A 19,967-nucleotide genomic window follows, 5' to 3' on the forward strand; every position below is an offset into this window, starting at 1 on the left:
ACTTCCTGCACCCACATAAAAGGCTGGGTGTGGTGGCATATGCTTGCAATCCCAGGGCTGGGAAAGAAGAGACAGGGTGGATCCCTAGGGCTTCTTGGCCAGCCTCGCCACTCCAAGCTCCAAATCAGTGAGAGAGATGCTTTCTGCAAAAATAAGGTAGACAGCTTCAGGGACGGCATCCTCTGATTCCACACACAAGTACACACAAACTAAATCATAAAATACAATCAGTCAAACTCTTGTCTATTTTATGGGTACTTTTATGAGACATTCAATTTTCTTTTGCAAAGTTTTTTTTTTCTTGCCCCTTCTGGTACAAAAACCTTTTTACTGTGCTGAGTTAACTGAGAACCCAAAGATACCAAGTTGGGCTGGGTATACTTCCCCAGCTAATCAACACAGATCTTTGTCAAGATCGGACAAACTCAAAGAAGCCATAGCAGGGAGGAGGCCCCACCGTCCCCAGAAACAGCAGAAGCCTGGTCCAGTTCCCGACTCCACCAACCAGAACTCATCCACTTAGACAACGGGGGGGGGGGGGGGGGGGCTGGAAGGGGACCGAGCAAGAGGACCTGTCCCTAAATAAGCAAGCTTGTTGGAGCTTCAGCGGACAGGTGGAGGCAGGAAGGGCGAAACCAGAGCAGAAAGAACCAGGAGGAATAGGGAGGAGAAGGCTGGATTTGTTAGGAGTCTGGAAATGACTGGGAAGAAGACGCTGGCTGGGAGGCTGGGACCTCATTAACGGCCTCACCTGGCCTCGGAGAAGTGTAAAACGCTGTCAGGAAGCCGAGGGCGAGGAAACGTGGCTGAGATTCAGGGAGCGGGGTAGAGAAAGTGAGTGGAGGACGAATACAAGCCTATAGAGGGAGGAGCAGGGGCGTGACCAGGTATAGAGGCGGGGTCAAGAATCAGGGGCGTGAATGAATCAGGAGGTCAAAGCCAGGTACAAACTCAGAGAGCCCTGCGTGGGCGTGACCGGGGATTAGGGGGCGGGGTCAGAGGAGCTGCACTGCACCTTGCAAAGGCTGCAGCCCTAGGAAGTACAGGGCAAGGCCCAGCAGGCTGAGCAGCAGCAGCAGCAGGAGCAGCAGCCGCAGGAGCGTCAGCACGGTGAAGCCACGGCGCTGCGGGGTCGTGGCCTGCACATATCGCTCCACTGCGTCGGCGAAGCTGAACTTGTCTGGCGCGTAGCCAAGCTGAGCGCGGGCCTTGGCAATCTGGAAGGTGTGCGTCACGGCCACACTGAGCACCTGTGGGAAAGGCGGAGCCGAGGAGGCCGGGCTAGTGGGGTGGGGCGGGGGGAGGAGAACATCCTGTGCCTTGTGGACCAAATGTATGAGGGAGAGCAGCTTGTTTCTTGGTCAACACTGGGATTTAAAAAGACTGGTCGCTGCATCTCGTTCCTGAGATGCCTTCCCGGGGCGGAGTGTGGTGGGGACACCATCCTTTTTAAGATCATTTTTCCTGGAGGGTGCCGCCTCCTGGATGCCCTTTCTGCATCTCATCTAAATTCTCATCCTGTTTAATACCTGTTTCTGCGCCGTTCTGGACCTGCATTCTTTTTTTTTTTAATATTTATTTATTTATTATGTATACAATATTCTGTCTGTGTCTATGCTCAAAGGCCAGAAGAGGGCACCAGACCCCATTACAGATGGTTGTGAGCCACCATGTGGTTGCTGGGAATTGAACTCAGGACCTTTGGAAGAGCAGGCAATGCTCTTAACCTCTGAGCCATCTCTCCAGCCCATGAGCCATCCAGCCCTAGATGCATTCTTGAACCAGGAGAGGCCTAAGGCCTCCTGCCTGCAGTAGGGTGCGGTTCTCCAGAACACCTCCAAGAAAGGATGCTGGCTTCCTGTTGCCAGCCCAATACCAATTGTTGCCGGTAGGGCCTCCAGAGCATCCTTCTAGCCCTCCTAGCTGCTTAACTAAGTGTCCCTAATAGAGGAATTCAGTTACGCACAGTGATTCCTCTCTACATCTGAGGCTGCATTTCCCCCGCTTCCAGCTGGCCTGCTTCTAGGGTAATAAATGACAGCTATCGATTATGGAACTCCCACTGTGCTTGGTGTAGGCCCTTTATATACTTTTGTCCTCTGAGACGACACTATTTCCTCTTTGCATAATTGGAAATTGAAGACCAGAGGTAAAGTGACTTGCATAGGGCCACATAGAAGAGTCACTTCCTAGGCCATATTCTTTGTTACACTGGGGCCTGGAGATGCCCTCCCACCTGGCTTTATTCTTCTCTAGCGGACATTGGCTACGTGGTTCTCCTGTGGCACAGACAGGCCCTTGGAGTCAAGCGCTAGCTCAGGGACCCCAATGAGGGAAGCAGAGAGACCACTTCTTGCCCCAGATAGAACCTGCAGGGCTGGGAGGAATGCAGGTTAGTAAATATCGTAAACTAACCGCTTGCATGGAGACCTAGCCGCTGAGCTACGCTAGCAGGTCCTGGCACAGTGTTCTCAGAGGTCAGGCTTAACAGTGACCTCAGGGTGATGGTGCCTCTCCTGCATGCTGGGAAATTCCTCCGCTCTCACCACCTTGTTGAGCTGCCCGGTTTCTGAAACATCTTCCTTAAAAGCTAGAGAACTGCCGGGTGGTGGCGGCGGCGCACGCCTTTAATCCCAGCACTCGGGAGGCAGAGACAGGCGGATCTTTGTGAGTTCTAGGCCAGCCTGGTCTACAAGAGCTAGTTCCAGGACAGGCTTCAGAGCTACACTGTCTCAAAAAACAAAACAAAACAAAACAAAACAAGCTAGAGCGCTAATTGTTGTCTCCCAGACTGACCAGCAGAGGGCAATGCTAAGCCCTGGAGCCGCCAACCAGAGGAAAGGTGGCTCACTTGCCTGCAGCACTCCTGGCAGCTGCTGTGCCCTTTGTTCCCAATGTGTTCTCCAAGTTGGCGGTGGAGCCTTAGGTCTGGGTTCGCATCCCATCAGTGCCTTGTGAGTGAGCGATCCTGGGTAGGCAACTTCGCTATGGATCTAATTTTCTCCTCTGTTCGTGGGCAGGGCAATAATTTTCAGCAGCAGGGACTATCAAATGCTCCTAGAGGACTGTCATTATCGTCCATCAATCTGGGTGCTCGAAGGAACAATGGTAGGCAGCGGCTTCTCTGGAACATTCCCCACCCTCCCACTTCCCTTCAGCCTGAAGAGCACTGAACTTGAAATCCCGGCGTCAGTTCCAATGTGGTGTGATCTTGGATAGGCCACTGGGTTCTCTAGTGCCCAGTTTCCCAAAACAAAGCGGAGAACCTCAGCTCTGTGCCCTTCCTAATATAGCACTAGGCGCAGTCAGATGAGAGAGCTCCTAAACACCCCCTGCTGTCTGGTTACAGTCTACTTAAGACATCCTCTTTGGAAAAGAGTTTTTAATATTTGTTTTTTTAATATGTATTAAATGCCTTGTTTGCATGCATGTTTGTGCACCACACACATGCCAAAAGAGGGTGTCAGATCCCTCGGGCTGGAGCTATGGTGGTTGTGAGCCAGCGTGTGGGGGGTGGGAATCTAACTTGGCTCCTCTGAAGAGCAGTGAGCGCTCCAAACTGATGAGCCATCTCTCCAGCCTCTTTTTGAATGATATGTGCTAAGCAAATGTGAAATTGTGCATTGGCTGGGTGTGATGGTGCACACATGCCATCCCAGTGCTGGGGAGGCAGAGGCAGGCGGAGCTCTGGGGGTTCGAGGCCAGCCTGGTCTACAGAGTGAGTTCCAGGACAGTCAAAACTACATAGTGAGATCCTGTCTCAAACAGCAACCCCCCAATCAACTATGCATCATAACTTCGGGAACAGTATTAATGTTCTGTACGTAGAAGACACTTGATACATACTTACTGTTAAGTAAGCGTGAATGACGCACCTAGAGCCGCTGGGGATTTTGTGAGTGTGCACATGTGTCTATTCAGAGTGGGGGGCTCCAAAAATTGCCCGCTATGGAGCCTGCCTTTGGGAGCCTCAGATCTGGATAGAAAACAAACCACCTATGATTGGAATAACAGCTATGAAGCTTGCTTGGAGTGGTCCAGTTTTTAATCTACAACACAAAACCTCACTTGGTAGGGAGCATTGTAAAGGGACAGGCTGTAGCTCTGGCCCACGTGGAAGGTTCTGAGACCTCAGAGAAGTATCCTGTCCACAGGTGTCCTGCAGCAGTGGCTATGTAGAAGGGAGGGGAAGGTTCAGGGTTGGGGCTCCCCGACACTTACCTCACTGCGGGTAAGCAGTGGGGGGATGGTGCAGATGGGCCTCAGGGCCAGGTGCAGGTACTCCATCACTGCAGCTGTGGAGAGGTCAGGAGAGAGGGACTCTCAGGACACACCCGTTGGGGACACTGTTTGCTTTGCTAGGGGGTCCCTTTACAAAGGCCACCAGATTCCTTTAGGTCAGCAGCCCTTCCTTGAGGGCCTGTCACAATAAGTTGGCACCGAGTAATACTGAAGGACCGAAGAGTACAAACGAATCTGAGAAGATGCGAAGGTGTTTTTACTCTCGCAACCTCTTTCAAATTACGTTTCATTTACTTACTCTGTATATGTGTTTATACGGGTAGGTGCATATATGCCACGGTGCATGTGTGGAAGATGCAGGACAACTTGGGGCTGAGTCTTCCCTTCTACCATGTGGGTCTCAAGGATTGGACTTGGGGAGGGGTGGGCGAGGTGTCAGGCTTGGTGGTAGCACCTTTACCCACCGAACCATCTTGCTGGTCTTCAAGCCTCTCTTTTGAGGCAGGATCTTATATGTAGACCAGACTGGCATAGGACCCTCTACGAAGCTCAAGCTCGTCTTGAACTCATGATCCTCCTGTCTCAGCATCCCACATGCTGGAATCATAGGTGTGCCACCACACCTGACTCTTTCTCCTATTTTTTTTTTCCAAACAGGTTTTTTTCTTTTTCTTTTTGCAGTCATGGGTGTCCTGGAACTAGCCCAGTAGACCGGGCTAGTCTCTAACTCACAGAGATCCGCCTGCCTCTGCCTCCCAAGTGCTGAGAAAAAGGGTGCATGTCACCACCGCCTGGCATCTCTCTCCTATTTTGATTTTTTTTTTTCGAGACCAGGTTTCTCTGTAGCTTTGGAGCCTGTCCTGGAACTAGCTCTTGTAGACCAGGCTGGCCCCAAACTCACAGGGATCTGCCTGCCTCTGCCTCCCGAGTGCTGGGATTAAAGGCATGTGCCACCATCACCTGGCTCTCTCTCCTATTTTGATATACTGACTTGGGGGGGGGGGGGGGAGGAGTTGCTTCTCACCCTAAAAAACACTGCTGCATCCCTGCTACCCCTTCTGACATCATTTCTTTGAGGTGTGGCTGAGCATTGGCGAGTTTGACATGTCTGGGTGGTTCTAGTGTACAGCGGTGTGAAGACGCACCAAGCTGCAGCCAGTTTACAGAGAACTGCGTATTTGTATACAATCCTCCCAAACTGCCATCCCCTGGGCCACAGGTAAGGCCTGTCAATCATGGCAGTGCTGTGCAGGAGTCACCCACCTGGGTCATGAGTTTGCAAGTCTATGATTTCAATAACAAACACTCCCAAATGCATTTAAAAGAACAGGTCCAGCTCTGAAGTGGCAGGAGCACAGCCCTCTGTGACTTGAGGGCCACCTGTTCCCTTGGGCGGCTCGCCCCAAGCCTCAGGCCTACTTGCATTCTTGCTGGAAGGAGGCCAGCAGAGGGCAGCAGCAGGACACACTGTCTTGGTGTGATGGGACCAGGGAGTGGGAGCAGATACTGACCTGCACGGAGAGGGGGAGAATCCAAGTCCAAGTCTCCACACACCCCAAGAAGCCCTGGCATCAGCGTGACCTTGGAAGAGGGGGAGCCTCTTCTGCCTTGCCAGGCATCACGCCTTCCAGCACAGGTCTCGGGGTCAAAGCTGCCCCTCCCCTCTCCACACCACTTCAGACAGGTCTCAGAACCCCAGCCTCTTCTTTTCCAGTAGTCACAATCCTCCCAGCCTTGCAGGCGGGCCAATGGTGAGCAGATGGGCACAACCTGCTTCTGTGAGTGCTGGGCCAGGCTGGGCACACCTGTACAACCTATTAAATTCCATTACCTTCACCCCCTGTGTGTTTCCTGGCCTCATGATAGTCCAGGCCCTGGGTTTCCGATAATGTAAGACACACATATTGTGTGTATACCTGGCACACCATGCTGTCCCTTACCTGTCAGATAAACGCAGGAAGTTGGTACCTGGATCCAGGGCTGACTGTACCCCAGCTTCTCAAACTGCAAGGGAACATGGTCTGAGGTGAGAACGGGTTGTGCAGGGACCCCACCAGCACAGACGGACCCCCAAGTACACACCAGTCTTATTTTTTGAGACAGGGTCTCTCTATAGACCAGGCTGGCCTCAAATCACAGAGATCTGCCTGCCTCTATCTCCTGGGTGCTGGAATCAAAGGTATTCACACAGTGCCTGACATGATGGTGATAATCATTTTGCATACCAGTCTCGAAGTGAGATCCACTCCTTGGTCAGGATAACTCTAGTTGAGAACATAAGGCAAATCTTTTTCTTTCCATGCATGTGCGCACGTGTGTGTGTGCGTATGCGTGAGTGTGTGCATGCATGTGAGCGTGTTGTGCGCGTGTGTGCATGTGTTCATGCATGCGTGCGAGCGTGTGTGTGCGTGCGTGTGGTGTGTGTGTTTTGGAGGTCAGAGGACAGCTTGCTACAATCGGTTCTCTTCTTTCACCATGTGGGTTCTGGGGATTGAACTCAGGCTGTGGGCTTACCTGCGAAACCATCTCTTGCCAGCCTCTAGGGCAGGTTGTTTTTTTAAAACTTAGAATATTTCACATCATTTAATTTTTACTATATCCACCCCTACCTGAACATGGTCCCAAGCCCTTAAGTAGAATCTGATATTTTAAAATAATTTATTTACTTTTATGTGCATTGGTGTTTGCCTGCATGTATATCTGTGTGAGTGTGTTGGGTCCCCTGAAACTGGAGTTACAGACAGTTGTGAGCTACTATGTGGATGCTGGGAAGTGAACCTAGGTCCTTTGGAAGGACAGCCAGTGCTCTTAACTGCTGAGCCATCTCTCCAGCCCCGAATTTGCTTTTTTTTCTTCCAGAATTGACTGCATTATTAAAGAAAAATAGATAAAACCCAGCGAGTGGGTGGAAGGCAGAGGGAGACTCAGGAAGAAACAGGCTGGCAGGGGATGAGTGGACCTGCCCACCTGCGTAAAACCTCTTCAGGTCAAAGCCACACCAACAAAGGCTGGCAGGCTGGAGCACTCCCCCACTGCTGGGAAGACAGGAATCCCACATCTCTGGAAAAGAGTCCGGCAGTTCTTCAATTGAAAGTTAAACCTGGAGTAACCGGTTAGCCCAGAGACTTCATGCAAGCACACAATCACATAATCCCTGCAGCGGGGCTCACTGGCCAGTCAGCCTAGCCTACTTGGTGAGTTCTAGGTAGTGGGAGACCCTGTCTCAAAAACCAGGTAAACAGTGCTGGAGGAACAGCATCCAGGGTTGTCCTCTGACTTCCACAAGCCTGTGTCCTCACATACGTGTGCACTCGTGTACACAGGTGTGCACATACACACATACATTAAAGAAAAGGAACGAAGCTTTGACCTGATAGATGCCACAACACAGATCAACCTTGAGAACTAAGAGGGAAGAAGCCAATACAAAAGGCCACTTATCCTATGAGTCCATTCATATAAAATCGTCACGAGGGGCAAATGACAGCAGAGGAAGACTCCTGGTTGTCTGGGGTGGGGTGGGCGGGGTAGAGGTGGGGTGGGGTACACGAGGTCAAGTTACTAACAGGTACAGGCTTGTTTGGCTTATTTGAAGACGAAGACCTGCTTTAAAGTTCATTAGAGTGACGGTTGTATAACTCTGAATATGGTGTAAAAAGGAAAACCATACTGAATTGTATCCTTTCCATAGGGTCAACTGCATAGCTTGTAAGTTACATCTCAATAAAAGTGCCTTTTTTTTTTTGTTGTTGTTGTTTTTCGAGACAGGGTTTCTCTGTGGCGTCGGAGCCTGTCCTGTAACTAGCTCTGTAGACCAGACTGGTCTCGAACTCACAGAGCTCCACCTGCCTCTGCCTCCCGAGTGCTCCCCACCATCGCCCGGCTTTAAAAGTGCCTTTTAATTTAGAAAATTAAATTTTTTTTTAACACGTATGAGTGTTTTGCTTGTGTGTACAACTGGTGCTTCTGTATGCCGGAAGAGGGCATCAGATCCTCTGGAACTGGAGTTACAGACAGTTGTAAGCTGCCATGTGGGTGCTGGGACTTGAACCCAGGTCCTCTGGAAGGGCAGCCAGTGCTCACAGTCACTTGAGCTGTCTTTCCAGCCCCTGGAAGTGCTCTTTGAGTGGAACAAACCGGAACTGCCATTGGCACAGCCGTACAAGATAGCCCCTCCACCATTAGACCCGGGTTCTGTGCTCCCTTACCACATAGGCCTGGTCCTAAGGAGACTGTAGGTTGTTGAGAGAGGACACGATTTTCAGAGATGGGTTTGGTGGTAGGAAAGGAAGCAAGGACAGAAGATGGGATTTTAGAGACTCGCTCTGAGCTAGGGGACTAGAACACTCACCAGTGGGGCCATCCACTCAAAGAGGTTGACGCTCTCCCCGTCGTTGATGTAGTATGCCTGCCCGCTCTGAGGGTGACAGGAGAGAAGGGTGCAGTCAGATGCCTGCCCACAGCCTGACTCCTGACTCTCAGCTGTTGCCGCAGCCCTCTTGTTCTCTTGAGCAGTTCTGGAGACACCTAGGTACACCTTAGTAAGGGCTGTGACTGGCCTGGCAGAAATGACGAACCTCTAGAGAGATGCGGACACTGGGCCAGTTGTCTGTCAATCTGACCATCAGACTATTGAAACAACAGACCCCCGGAAAAACGGGGATTTCTACAGGAATCTCACTCTGGAAAAACCAAAGGGCTGCAGCCATAGGGGTGCTTATCTCCACAGCTTACAGGATGAGAGCCAAGACCGCTTGGGGATGAATCGGTGGTGGACAGGACCATACCTTCCTTGACCGGGACTGCCAAGATGTGCGCATTCTTGGAACCCTATTAAAGTTTAATTTCACTTTAGGATTCCAAGATGGACTGAGGCCTTTTGTCCCTCTTTTCATTTTTACTATTAACTTGACTTTTGTATGTTTTCAAGACAGGGTTTCTCTACATGGCCTGGTCCTGGAGGCAGGCTGGCTTCAAACTCACAGAGATCCACCTGCCTTTGCCTCCTGAGAGCTGGGATTAAAGGCATGCACCACCACTGCCCAGCCTAATTTGACTCTCGTAATTGGCTTCTAACGGAGTGATTGAACTTAGCTTCTTAGGGTACAGATTGTGGAGGACTCAAGTTTGGTAACAGGTCCACCACACTGACAAGCTGTGTGACTCTGATGAACTCAATGTCATTGTACTTCAGTTTCTTCAGCAAGATGAGAATTATCGTGACACACTTTCATCTGAAGCTGTGATGTCACCGGGTCACTGTGAAGAGCTAATTACCCTCTCTGAAGCTTCTGCCCAACCCAGTGACCCTGGGACTCCTGAGGTCTGATTCTCCTTGCTTGCAGCCTGTGGGGGTGGGGGGAGTAGGGGTGGGGGCCGGGATGTCGGAGGATACTCACAGCCACGTAGCCCTTAGCCATGGTGAGGGCCTCAGCGGCCAGCATGTGCGCCTGCACCAGATTCTGCACGTGAACCCAGTTCATGCGTGTCCTGCGATCCCCAAACCGGAACATAAAAAGTCTCTTCTTGATGTGGCTCTGGTGCAGGGGAGAGGACAATGCAGGCTCACCGGGGTGCTTTACACTCTATCTACACGCTCCCAGCTTCCAATCAGCAACGGGCTAGACTCCAGCTCCATGTCCCAAGTCCTCTGGACATCTCTGCTTGCTTGTCTCACAGATGACCTTGGGCCACCTTTGATCTTCCTAACTTCTCTCACGCCTCACCCTCAAAACATTTGCAAACCCAGTTGCCCCGACTATCACATCTCTTCAGAATTCGACTGCTTTCCTCCCCCAGGGCCACGCCCCTCTCTCACCTTGGGAACCACAGCAGGTCCACCTACCCAGCCATACCTGGCCCTGTTCCGGTGCCTACAGAGTCACATGGGCTGTGATGATGAACACAGAAATGTTGACACCACCTGCCCCACAGCCCTTCTAGACCTGGCCCAGCTACTCCACAGCTTCCCCTCCTCTCCGGCTTGTGCCGCTGTGACCCCAAGGTTGTCTGGGCACTCCTGGACAATCTTGGGGCTTTTGGAGAGTTGCCCCCTGTCTGGCGGCTCTTCCTCCAAAAGCCTGCTTGACATGCTTGGCTCCTTCCCCCTCTGGAGGCTTAAAAACCTGGCCTTCTCCAAGAGATTTACCCAACTTCCCTGGGAGCCCAAGCCCCTTACCCCACCCACCTTTTCTTTTCTCCTTTTGTGCCTGGCACCTTCCAACACTTTTTATAATTCAGCACGTGAGTCTATTTTAATCTCTTTCCTGGTGTGAGAACAGAGGCCACACAGAGGCAGGGACTGTCTGCTTTGTTTGCTGCTCTGAACAGTACTAAGCACAGTAGTAGTTCAATTAAGTGTTGAAGTGGGGGAAGAGCCACTGTGGTTTAGCAGTATCATTTACGAAGGCGACAAAGGGCTATTTGAAGCGGCTCTCCCCAGATGACCTCCCGCGGTGCCCCATGGCCTTGTACTCTCAATAGCTCCAGCTTAGATCTGCTGCACTGTGACCTGCTCACATTTGGTCCACCTCAAGTGGCTCATTCACTTGGCATCTGCTTTCTCTAATCACCACAGCTCATCAGGAAACCCCTTTTTCTCCTTCCAGACACTCCAGGCATCCCTCCCTTCAGGAAGTCCTCCCGGGGTCTTCCCTGTCGGGCCCATTTTTTCTTGCATCTTTCTCTCTACTTAGTGATCTGTCCCCCTGACCAGGCTGTGAGGACACTGGGGCCTAGAGCCCCTGGCAGCTGGATTTCTCAGTACCCGGATTTTTCTAGAGTTTTCTGGCATGAAGAACCTTCACTGGCAGCCTGGTATAAACTGCTGCCTTGGGGTACCTTGGGGTCTCTCTGGGGTCATAGCTCTCTTTCTCCCTGTCTTGAACAGAGGCCTGGATGGCACACTGAGAGCTTTGACCCTCGTAGGTCTGAGGACGATGAACTGGGAGGTGTCGGGGTGGCCTCCCAGCATAGAGAGTCTCTGGCTGGGACACTGCCCCTAGACAGGGACCATGGTCCAATCAGCATGCACAACACATCAACCTGACTCCTTCTGCCTCTGGTCCTTGGAAGGCTGGGAGGACGTACCGCCACCCGGGGTAGGTGTCTCTGTTCTTCAGGGCCATAGATCCCTGGGGGGCGGAGCACACAGGTGCGCAGGGTGCCTCCTCCTAGGACACAAGAAAGGGTGGTCGGGGGCCTGCAGAAGAGTGGCAGGGTGGTCGGGGGCCTGCAGAAGAGTGGCAGGGTGGTCGGGGGCCTGCAGAAGAGTGGCAGGGTGGTCGGGGGCCTGCAGAAGAGTGGCAGGGTGGTCGGGGGCCTGCAGAAGAGTGGCAGGGTGGTCGGGGGCCTGCAGAAGAGTGGCAGGGTGGTCGGGGGCCTGCAGAAGAGTGGCAGGGTGGTCGGGGGCCTGCAGAAGAGTGGCACATGGAAGCTCGGGAGTCCACAGCACGCGGGGATGGGAGCTCAAGGTCCACCACACTCCTGCTCCTCATCTGGCATGGAAAGTCCCGTATAGTACTCTGTGCTGCTAGCACCCCAATTTCTTTGGGGATCCCCCTCCCACCATAGAGGTGGTTATACATGGTGTCCTTAGATGTTCTCACCTGGAAGTGACTCTCAGCATCATCAGAATTAGGACCACAAACACTGAGGGCACTGACCACAAGCTCCTGCCAGCCAGGGCCCTTGAACTATTCATGGCCTGTGTTTCCTAAACCAGGTGGCTGTTTTTCTGCAAATCTGTCTTCCAGGTACCTCTGCAGTATGTTCCCTTTCCCCATGAACAAGCCAAGCCCAGAGACTTCCATCTCTACGAAACACCCCTCCCGTTACAATGAAGTCCAGAGTCACAGATGATAGGGTGGTCTCCAAACGTCACGTTTGCATTCTAGAACCTGCCAATGTGGCTGCTTGGAAAAGGGCCTTCAAGCTCGTAATTACGGATATTGGTGAGCTGATGGCACCGGAGATTTTCAGCTGGGTCTAATCCAATTACAAGTGTCTGAGAGAGACCAACAACGGAGAAAGAAGCCACATGGAGGTAGAAGCAAGGGTTGGAGTTTTACAGTCATGAGCCAAGGGCCACCTGGGGCCACCTGAAGCTGGAGGAGACAGAGGGCCCCTTCTCCAGAGCCTTCAGAGAGAGTTCTGTCTGCTAATACCAGTTAACACCAGGCTCCCAGGCTCTGGCTTTTAGATCGTAAGAGACTGTTCTAAACCACTGCGGAAGTTGCTGGTGTGAGAGGACACAGCACCTGACAAGGCACCGTGACCTACATATTAGGACTCTGGCACCCGGCTCAAGTGAGGGCTGTCTCAGACTAGCCTGGATCTCAGGCTACTGCAATCATCGCTGGTCACCATGGTCAGCCTCCTGGAAGGCGGGTGTCAGCTGAGTTTTTCTGTGGCCTATAGCTAAGTTTAAACTCTAGGTCCCTAGGGGCACGGTGGAGGGAGGTCAAGTTGCAGTCAATGGTGGCCAATGGGACACTGAGTAGCCACGTCAGAGATGGGCAGGCCTAGGGTATCCATGACTCTTCGGAGCATTGAAAGGTGGGGATGTGCTTCTAAATAACCCCCAGCCAGGGGATTAGGTGTCTGGCCTGGCAGTAGGTGAAGAGGGCTGTGCCCTGGCAGAGAAGGGAATTCACCTGCATCAGATCAAACTCTGGGGGAACACAGCGGCTGTGCCCACCAGGGCCAGGGGTCAAGGGCTGAGAGACTAAGCAGTGAGAGCAGGGGTACTGTAGGGAAAGGAGTCCTCAGACAGGGACCTGGTTGGCTGCCTCTGGAGTAGCACAGTGGGGAAGGCCTAGATTTCGGGGCTAAGACTCCCCTGGGCTTTGATTCTAACTCTACTGCTCAGTGCTGTGTGACTTTGGGCAAAGCCAGCTACCCGTCTCTGTTTCCTTATGTGTAAACTGGAGACTGCAATTTCAAGCCTCTCTCATTCCCCAAATCCCATTGGTTCCCACGTTTGCTTGTCTTCTTCAGTGCTACTAGAAGGGCTGAACACGGGGCTTCATGCTAAGCAGGCTCCATACCTCTGAGCTACATCCTGGCCTTTTAATTTAATTTAATTTTATTTCTTTACTCACCCACTCATTTATTTATTTATTTTTACTTTTTTTTTTTAAGGCAGGGTCTTGCTATATAGCCCAGGTTGGCTTTGAACTCACTCTGTAGCCCAGGCAAGCCTTAAATTTGTAATCTTCCTGCCTCAACCTCCTGAGTAGCTAGTATGTGAGGACTTTGCTACCAGACCCAGACCCAGGCAGATAAATTTCTCCTTCTCTTCCTTTCTTTTTTTATTTTTCCTTCCTTCCTTCCTTCCTTCCTTCCTTCCTTCCTTCCTTTTTGAAGACAGGTCTCTTGATGTAGACCTGGCTGGTCTCTCTCTCTCTCTCTCTTCACTTTCTCTCTTTCTCACTTTCTCTCTTTCTTCTTTCTTTCTCTTTCTTTCTTTCTTTCTTTCTTTCTTTCTTTCTTTCTTTCTTGAGACAGAGTCTATCTATGTGGTCCTGGCTGGCCTGGAACTCACTATGTAGACAAAGCTGGCCTTGTACTCAAGATCTGCCTGCCTCTGCCTCCCCAATGCTAGGATGTGTGTGTCGCCACACCTGGCTTAGATAGATAATTTTGACAATAAGGAGAAACCATGATTTCTGGCAAGCAAATTGTCTGAATGGGTTTGGCTCCTGTGTGGAAGACCAGGGACACCTAAAACCCACACTCCATTCAGGAATGATATGGACCGAATGAACCTTTGCATATGAAGTTGGCATGCAAAATAAGGCCACATATGTGTGGACAGTTCCTATTTTACTATTGTTCTCTATAAGCTAGAGGAGAGGATGTAGGGAGGCAGCTGAGGTAGGTTTTTCTGGGAAGCTATTGAAGACTAAGTACAGAAGTCTCTCACTTGCATGGTCCCTTCCAAAGCTCCTTACATATTCCTAATGCTAAAGAAGACTGCCAAAATAAATCCATTCCCATAAGACAGCAAAGAGAGCAAGTGTCAGGCTGTCCAGATCTTTTCCTCTCCAGACTGCAGGCAGGAATCTGACTGTCCAGGCTGTGTCCTGGGTGGGGGAGACGTACGCTGGTGCTCAGAACACATCAAAGAACAAAGGCCCAGGCCGTGTGGGGATGACTCACACACAATGCAGAGGGGCGGCAGTGGCCAGGCATTCTTGTTATAAGCAGGCCCCACGGTACTCACCTAGGAGAGGTGTCCCATTGGCCATGAGAGTCAGCTGGTCAGCAATGGCTTTGGTTCGAGAGTAGTGGTCCATGTGCTGCCAAGGGACAAGGAGAACACAGTCACCAGATGAGCTCAGTCATGTTGATGGCAGTGCTGGTCCATGTGGGCTTGGTCTACCCCACGGCTGCATAGTCCTGACTCAGGGGGGCAGTCTGTGACATCTGCCCCGTGACACCGATATCAGATATAGGTTGGATGATCTAGTCATAGGTCATCCTTCAGTGTTCCTGTGACATCTTTGCACACAATCTCATTTCCTGCTCTCTACAAACCCCCTCCACGGTGTTACCAGGCTCAGAGTGTATGACAGCTCGCACCATCACAGAGGTGAAAGGGGTCAGGCTGGGTGGGGCTCAAGGCCAGGTCTATCTGATTTTAAAGCCTCCGAGGGCAAGACAAGCTGGGATAGGAGACAGTTTGTATCACTCAGCTTGGGAGTCCATCCTACTGGGATCCACCCTGAGTTATAAGATGGACCTGGCTCCATCCATACTTGCTTTTTGGGCAGTCACTCCCAAGCCTGCCACCCTGCCCCATCTCTCCCCTCCCAGAAATTGGTACCTTGTCCAGGGGGAAGTATGGAACAGAGTCCTCATTGCCCTGCTCTATGGGCTTCCCACCAAATGTCACGTTGACTGTGCTGGTGTACACGAGCCTTGGAACCCGCCGGCGGACACAGACTGCAGGAGACACACATACACCACAGTCAGACTGTGAGCAAGGGGCTGGCTAAGGACAGGCTCAGACAAGGCCTCTGTGGGCAAATCCACCCATTTCTACTCAGCCTTAATGCCCCCCATAGCTTTGGGGATCTCCCAGAATCCAGAGCTGCCTGGAATGGGGAAAGCCTCCATCCTCAACTTGGGATGTGGGGGCCAAGGCTTCTTATTCCTCCTTCTGGTGTGGCTTTGACCCCCTAGCCACACCGTCAGGGGCAGGCAAGAAGAGAAGGCTCAGTTGTTGGAACAAGGAGAAAAGGTGGTCTAGAACTGGAGAAGGTGCAGGTCAAGGATGGCCCAACAGAACTTTCTATCTGATGTCTCAGTGACCTTCCTCAACCCCTAGTTCCGAGTCCCCAGACATGCTGAGACAGCTGATGCCCCTACAGGGTCCTGAGAAGAGGCTCTGCCTCCCACTGGCCTCGGTTGGTACAGTCTAGGTAGGGCAGAGGGGTCCTGCCTCTGTTGCTCCCACCTCCAGCTCCCACCCCGGAGCCAGGCCAGTGACAGGAGAAAGAAGAGAAGGAATCACACTGCAGTCACACTCCACTCTGAGGGCCTACCATTAATCACTAGTCTGGTGCCTCCGACATTTATAGACTCTATCTGCCGTTTCTGTAGCTAAGAGACAAGAGGGAAATGGGAAGTCACATGCTGCCGTCTGCCCTGTGGCTGAGGCCTCAGGCTGGGTGGGCTCAGGGTCAGCAGGGTTCTTGCTGAAGGTGGCAAGGGTGTAAGCGGCAGGGGCTGGTATAGAGTTTGGCACAGATAAGTGATCTCAAACACGTTGGCTCATTTTCTGCCTCCCCAAGTCTGTTAGCCGAGACAGCTGCAGTGACACAGCCATGCCCCGGAAAGGGCAGTGGAATGTCAACAAAGAACGGGTATGCAATCGTAGGTTCTTGCGTGCCATGCACCCAGCAAATAGTACTGATCCAGACATCACTCAATACCACTGGGAAATGTGAAGGGCTGTATTTTCAAACTGCGTTAATTTATTTTCCTTTGAGACAATGTATCTCACGTCATCCAGGCTGGCCCCAAACATGCTATATAGACAAGGATGACCTTGAACTTTCTGATCCTCCTGCTTCCAGCTCCCAAGTGCAGGGATTATAAGTCTGGGTCACCATGCCTGGTTTGGGGGTACTGAGGAATCCAAGACAGGGTGCTTTTTGAGCAAGCATTCTACCCACTGAGCCACATCCCCAGTTGAAACTATGTTTATTCTTATTGTGGAGTTTTTTGTTTAGTGGGGAAACAGCTATGAGGTTAGAAATGATTCCAAGTAAGAAGTATGTCCAGGGGCTGCGGAGATGGCCCAGTGGTCAAGAGCACTGGCTGCTCTCCCAGAGTCCTGGATTCTGTTCCAAGCACCCACATGGCAGCTCACAAGAGTCTGTAAGTCCAGATCCAAGGGATCTGATGTCCTCTTCTTACTCCCTCAGTCACCAGGTACACATGTGATGCACACACATGCATGTAGTAGGCAAAATGCTCATACACATAAAACTTAAAAAAAATCTATCTAATGAAGATGAAAGTTCCTTCTCATTCCTGATTCCAAGGCTTCCTCTGCCCTCTCCAGAGGGAGCTGCTGTTAATGGCTCTGGACGTTTGTACAGAGAACCTGTATTTAACATCATCATATGCCCATGTGCATTTAATAAACATTGGCCTAGCTTTAAAATTTTTATCACGTTTTTATTTGTTTGTTATGCACGGGCATGTGTGTGCCCATGTGTGTGGGGGCCATGGTACACAGGTGGAGGTCAGGGGACAGCTTGTGGGAGTCAATTCTTTCCTTCCACTGTGTGGGTCCAGGGGGTCAAACTGAGGTCACCAAGCTTGGCAGAAGGCACTTTTTTCTTTTTCTTTCTTTGTTTCTTTCTTTGTCTTTGTTTGTTTGTTTCTTTCTTTCTTTCTTTCTTTCTTTCTTTCTTTCTTTCTTTTTCTTTTTTTGAGATGGGGATCTCTCTCTGTAGCCCTGGCTGTCCTAGAATTTGTTATTTAGACCAGGCTGGCCTCAAACTCACAGAGATATTCCTGCTTCTGCATCCTGAGTGCTGGGATTAAAGGCAGTTGGTTGAGTTATCTTAACTTTTCTTTTCTCTACTTTTTTAAAGGTAAATAGGGGATCCCAAGCACTATTTTGAGCTTTGGAGACTGCCAGGTTATCAACACTTCTGAGTTTTTTCTGTCTTTTGTACGGCTGCACAGTTTCATGATATACCTGCTTTAGCCTATTTCCATAACTAATGAACCACTGCATTATTATTGTTGGTGCTTTATTATTAAAAACGATGCGATGAGAATATAAATAAGTATAATTTGAGTCAAGCGGAATGCATTTTTGTAGACACTGCTACAGTGTTCCCTAAAGAGTTTGTGACCTAAATTGCAGTGACGTTCTTCCTTTCCAGACGAGGAAGGAACAGCTCTGAGAGGTGACCTGCCCTGGGTCACCCAGGTGGGAGGTACCAGAACTGGTGTTTGAGGTCATGGATTCCTAGTGCGTCTTTGAAGAGGCGAAGAACAATGAGGAATAAATACTTGGGCATCAGAGTGTGGTGGGTGGGGCAGGACTTGAACACTACTCTGTCCCGGCTCTGGGCGTGTGTGGGAGTCTCACCTTCTCAGCTCCAGACATGCCGTAGGAGGCCACATGAAAAACACAGTCCACCCCCTGGAAGGCTTGGTACAGGGCTTCTTCATCTCGGACATCGGCCTGAAACAGAAGCAAGAGGCTCAGGTCCAAGGCAGTGACCCAGGCCAAGCACCCGGAGGACCAGCCTTTATCAACCCCACAGAGCATCGGCAATTGCGGCCCCTATTCCTCTGTTTTTGGGTCCAGGGCTGGCCTGGGTGCCATATGCACTATCTTACTGACTCCCTTGTAAAATACATGTGATCGCTGTCTCTACTGCGGGTAAAGACTGGAGCTCAAGGGGGTGTGACTACAGCCTTGATCTACAAGAGCTGGAGCTGAGGGCAGCAAAGAGGCTAGGAGACAGCGAGCGCTTTCCAGCAAGCCGGAAGATCCGGAGGACCCGGAGGACCCGGAGGACCCAGAAGACCCGAGTTTGACTCCCGAGATTCACAGGAAGCTGGATGAGGTGCATCTGCAATCCCAGCCCTCCTATGGTGAAATGGGAGCTGGAGGCAAGAAAAGTGCCTGGAAGCTCTAGGCTGGCCCGGCCGGAGTGTGCGCAATGGAAGCTCTAGGCTAGCCCGGCCGGAGTGTGGGCAATGGAAGCAGAGACAGAAGAGGCCTGCCTCACCATGGTGGAGGGAGGGAAAGGACTCCAGAAAGGTTTCCTCTGGCAAATGTATGACTACTGCACTCTCACACACATCACGTGCACACACACACACACACACCCCGCACGCATCACACATATGCTCACACATACATCGCACACATCATTCATATAAACAAACATATCACACATGTACATAACACACGCATGCACATCACACATGAATCACACACACATCACACACATCACACACTTATTCCCTACACACTCACATCACACAAATACACACACACGCATGCACACACGCACGCACACTGATAACAAAATCTAAAAATAAACCCAGGCGGTGGTGGTGCACACCTCTAATCCCAGGACTCGGGAGGCAGAGGCAGGTGGATCTTTGTGAGTTCGAGGCCTGCCTGGTCTATAGAGTGAGTTTTAGGACACTTGTTTTTCTAAAAATAATAAACAATGAGGGCTAAATCTGGCTCCAGAGCCCGAGATCTCAAACCCCACTGCCTGTCCACACCGTATTTGTCCATCTGAGCTCTGCCACCGTCACCACCACCGCCAGCACTGTCACCTTCAGCAGCAGCCCCTCCGTGATTCCCATCTCTGTACCTGGACAAACTCGGTTCCTGGGGGTAGCGGCCACTGGGGTCTGCGAAGATCAAGCAAGACGACAGAAGTGCCTCTCTTGGCCAGGCTGGAGCCCAGGCTGAACCCCAAGTAGCCTCCTCCTCCAGTCACCAAAACCTTCTGTCTGGGGGCTTGTGTGGGTTTGGTCCCAGTCTTCTGCTGCAGCGCTGGTTCTGGGGTTGCCACTGATTCACTGGGGTTAGAACTCGTCCCAGAGCCTCGTCTGGTCCCAGGCCCTATCCCCAGTCCAGGTAATGGTGCAGCTCCTTGACTAGGTACTGACGCACTTACTAGCTCAGGTACTGACCCAGCTCCTGGCTGAGGTAGTGACCCAGGTCCTGGCTGAGGTACGGATGCAGCTCCTGACTGAGGTACTGATCCGGTTCCTGGCTGAGGTAATGGCCCAGTTACTGGCTGAGATACTGACCTAGCTCCTGGCTGAGGTAGTGACCCAGGTCCTGACTGAGGTACTGATCCAGGTACTGTCTCAGCTCCTTGCCTGGGTCCAGACCTAGGTCCTGGTCCAGGTAATGATTCTGTTCCTAGTGCGGGTCCCAGAGTAGGCCCTGAAGTAGCACCAGTCACAGAAACAGCTTTAGATCCTGACCTAGACCCTGGAACAGTCCCAGGATCAGGTCCAGGTCCTGGAACAGCTCCAGGTCCCAGCCCAGGCCCCAGAACAGCCCCAGGTCCTGGTCTAAAACCTGACCCTGATCCTGACCCTGAAGTAGACCCCAGGCCAGAGGCCCCTCCACAGGCCTGACAGACAGGGCAGCCCTTCTCTCCCTGTCCTGCAACTCGACAGGTTTCTAGTGAGGAGCTGGCAGGGTTGGTCTTCAT

At 51.6% G+C, this 19,967-nt stretch overlaps 1 protein-coding gene across 2 annotated transcripts; it reads right to left on the minus strand.

Moving 5' to 3' along the window:
• Window positions 1–995: 995 nt before the first annotated feature.
• Sdr42e2 (short chain dehydrogenase/reductase family 42E, member 2) lies at window positions 996–19,967 on the minus strand. Of its 2 annotated transcripts, XM_041667271.1 has the most exons (12): window positions 19,904–19,967; window positions 19,110–19,294; window positions 17,861–17,956; window positions 15,792–15,849; window positions 15,071–15,189; window positions 14,468–14,543; window positions 11,332–11,414; window positions 9,642–9,779; window positions 8,594–8,659; window positions 6,183–6,246; window positions 4,222–4,295; window positions 996–1,250 (listed from the first exon to the last, which is right to left on the minus strand). In XM_041667271.1, exons 1-12 carry the CDS (start codon window positions 19,965–19,967, stop codon window positions 996–998), a joined length of 1,278 nt encoding a protein of 425 aa, XP_041523205.1. The 2 variants fall into 2 exon arrangements, with proteins under 2 accessions (XP_041523205.1, XP_041523204.1); XM_041667270.1 differs by having other exon boundaries at window positions 19,110–19,967.

The sequence above is a fragment of the Microtus oregoni genome, unplaced genomic scaffold (assembly GCF_018167655.1).
Source record: "Microtus oregoni isolate MIOR12 unplaced genomic scaffold, Mior012 000016F_ref0000370, whole genome shotgun sequence".
NCBI lineage: Eukaryota > Metazoa > Chordata > Mammalia > Rodentia > Cricetidae > Microtus > Microtus oregoni.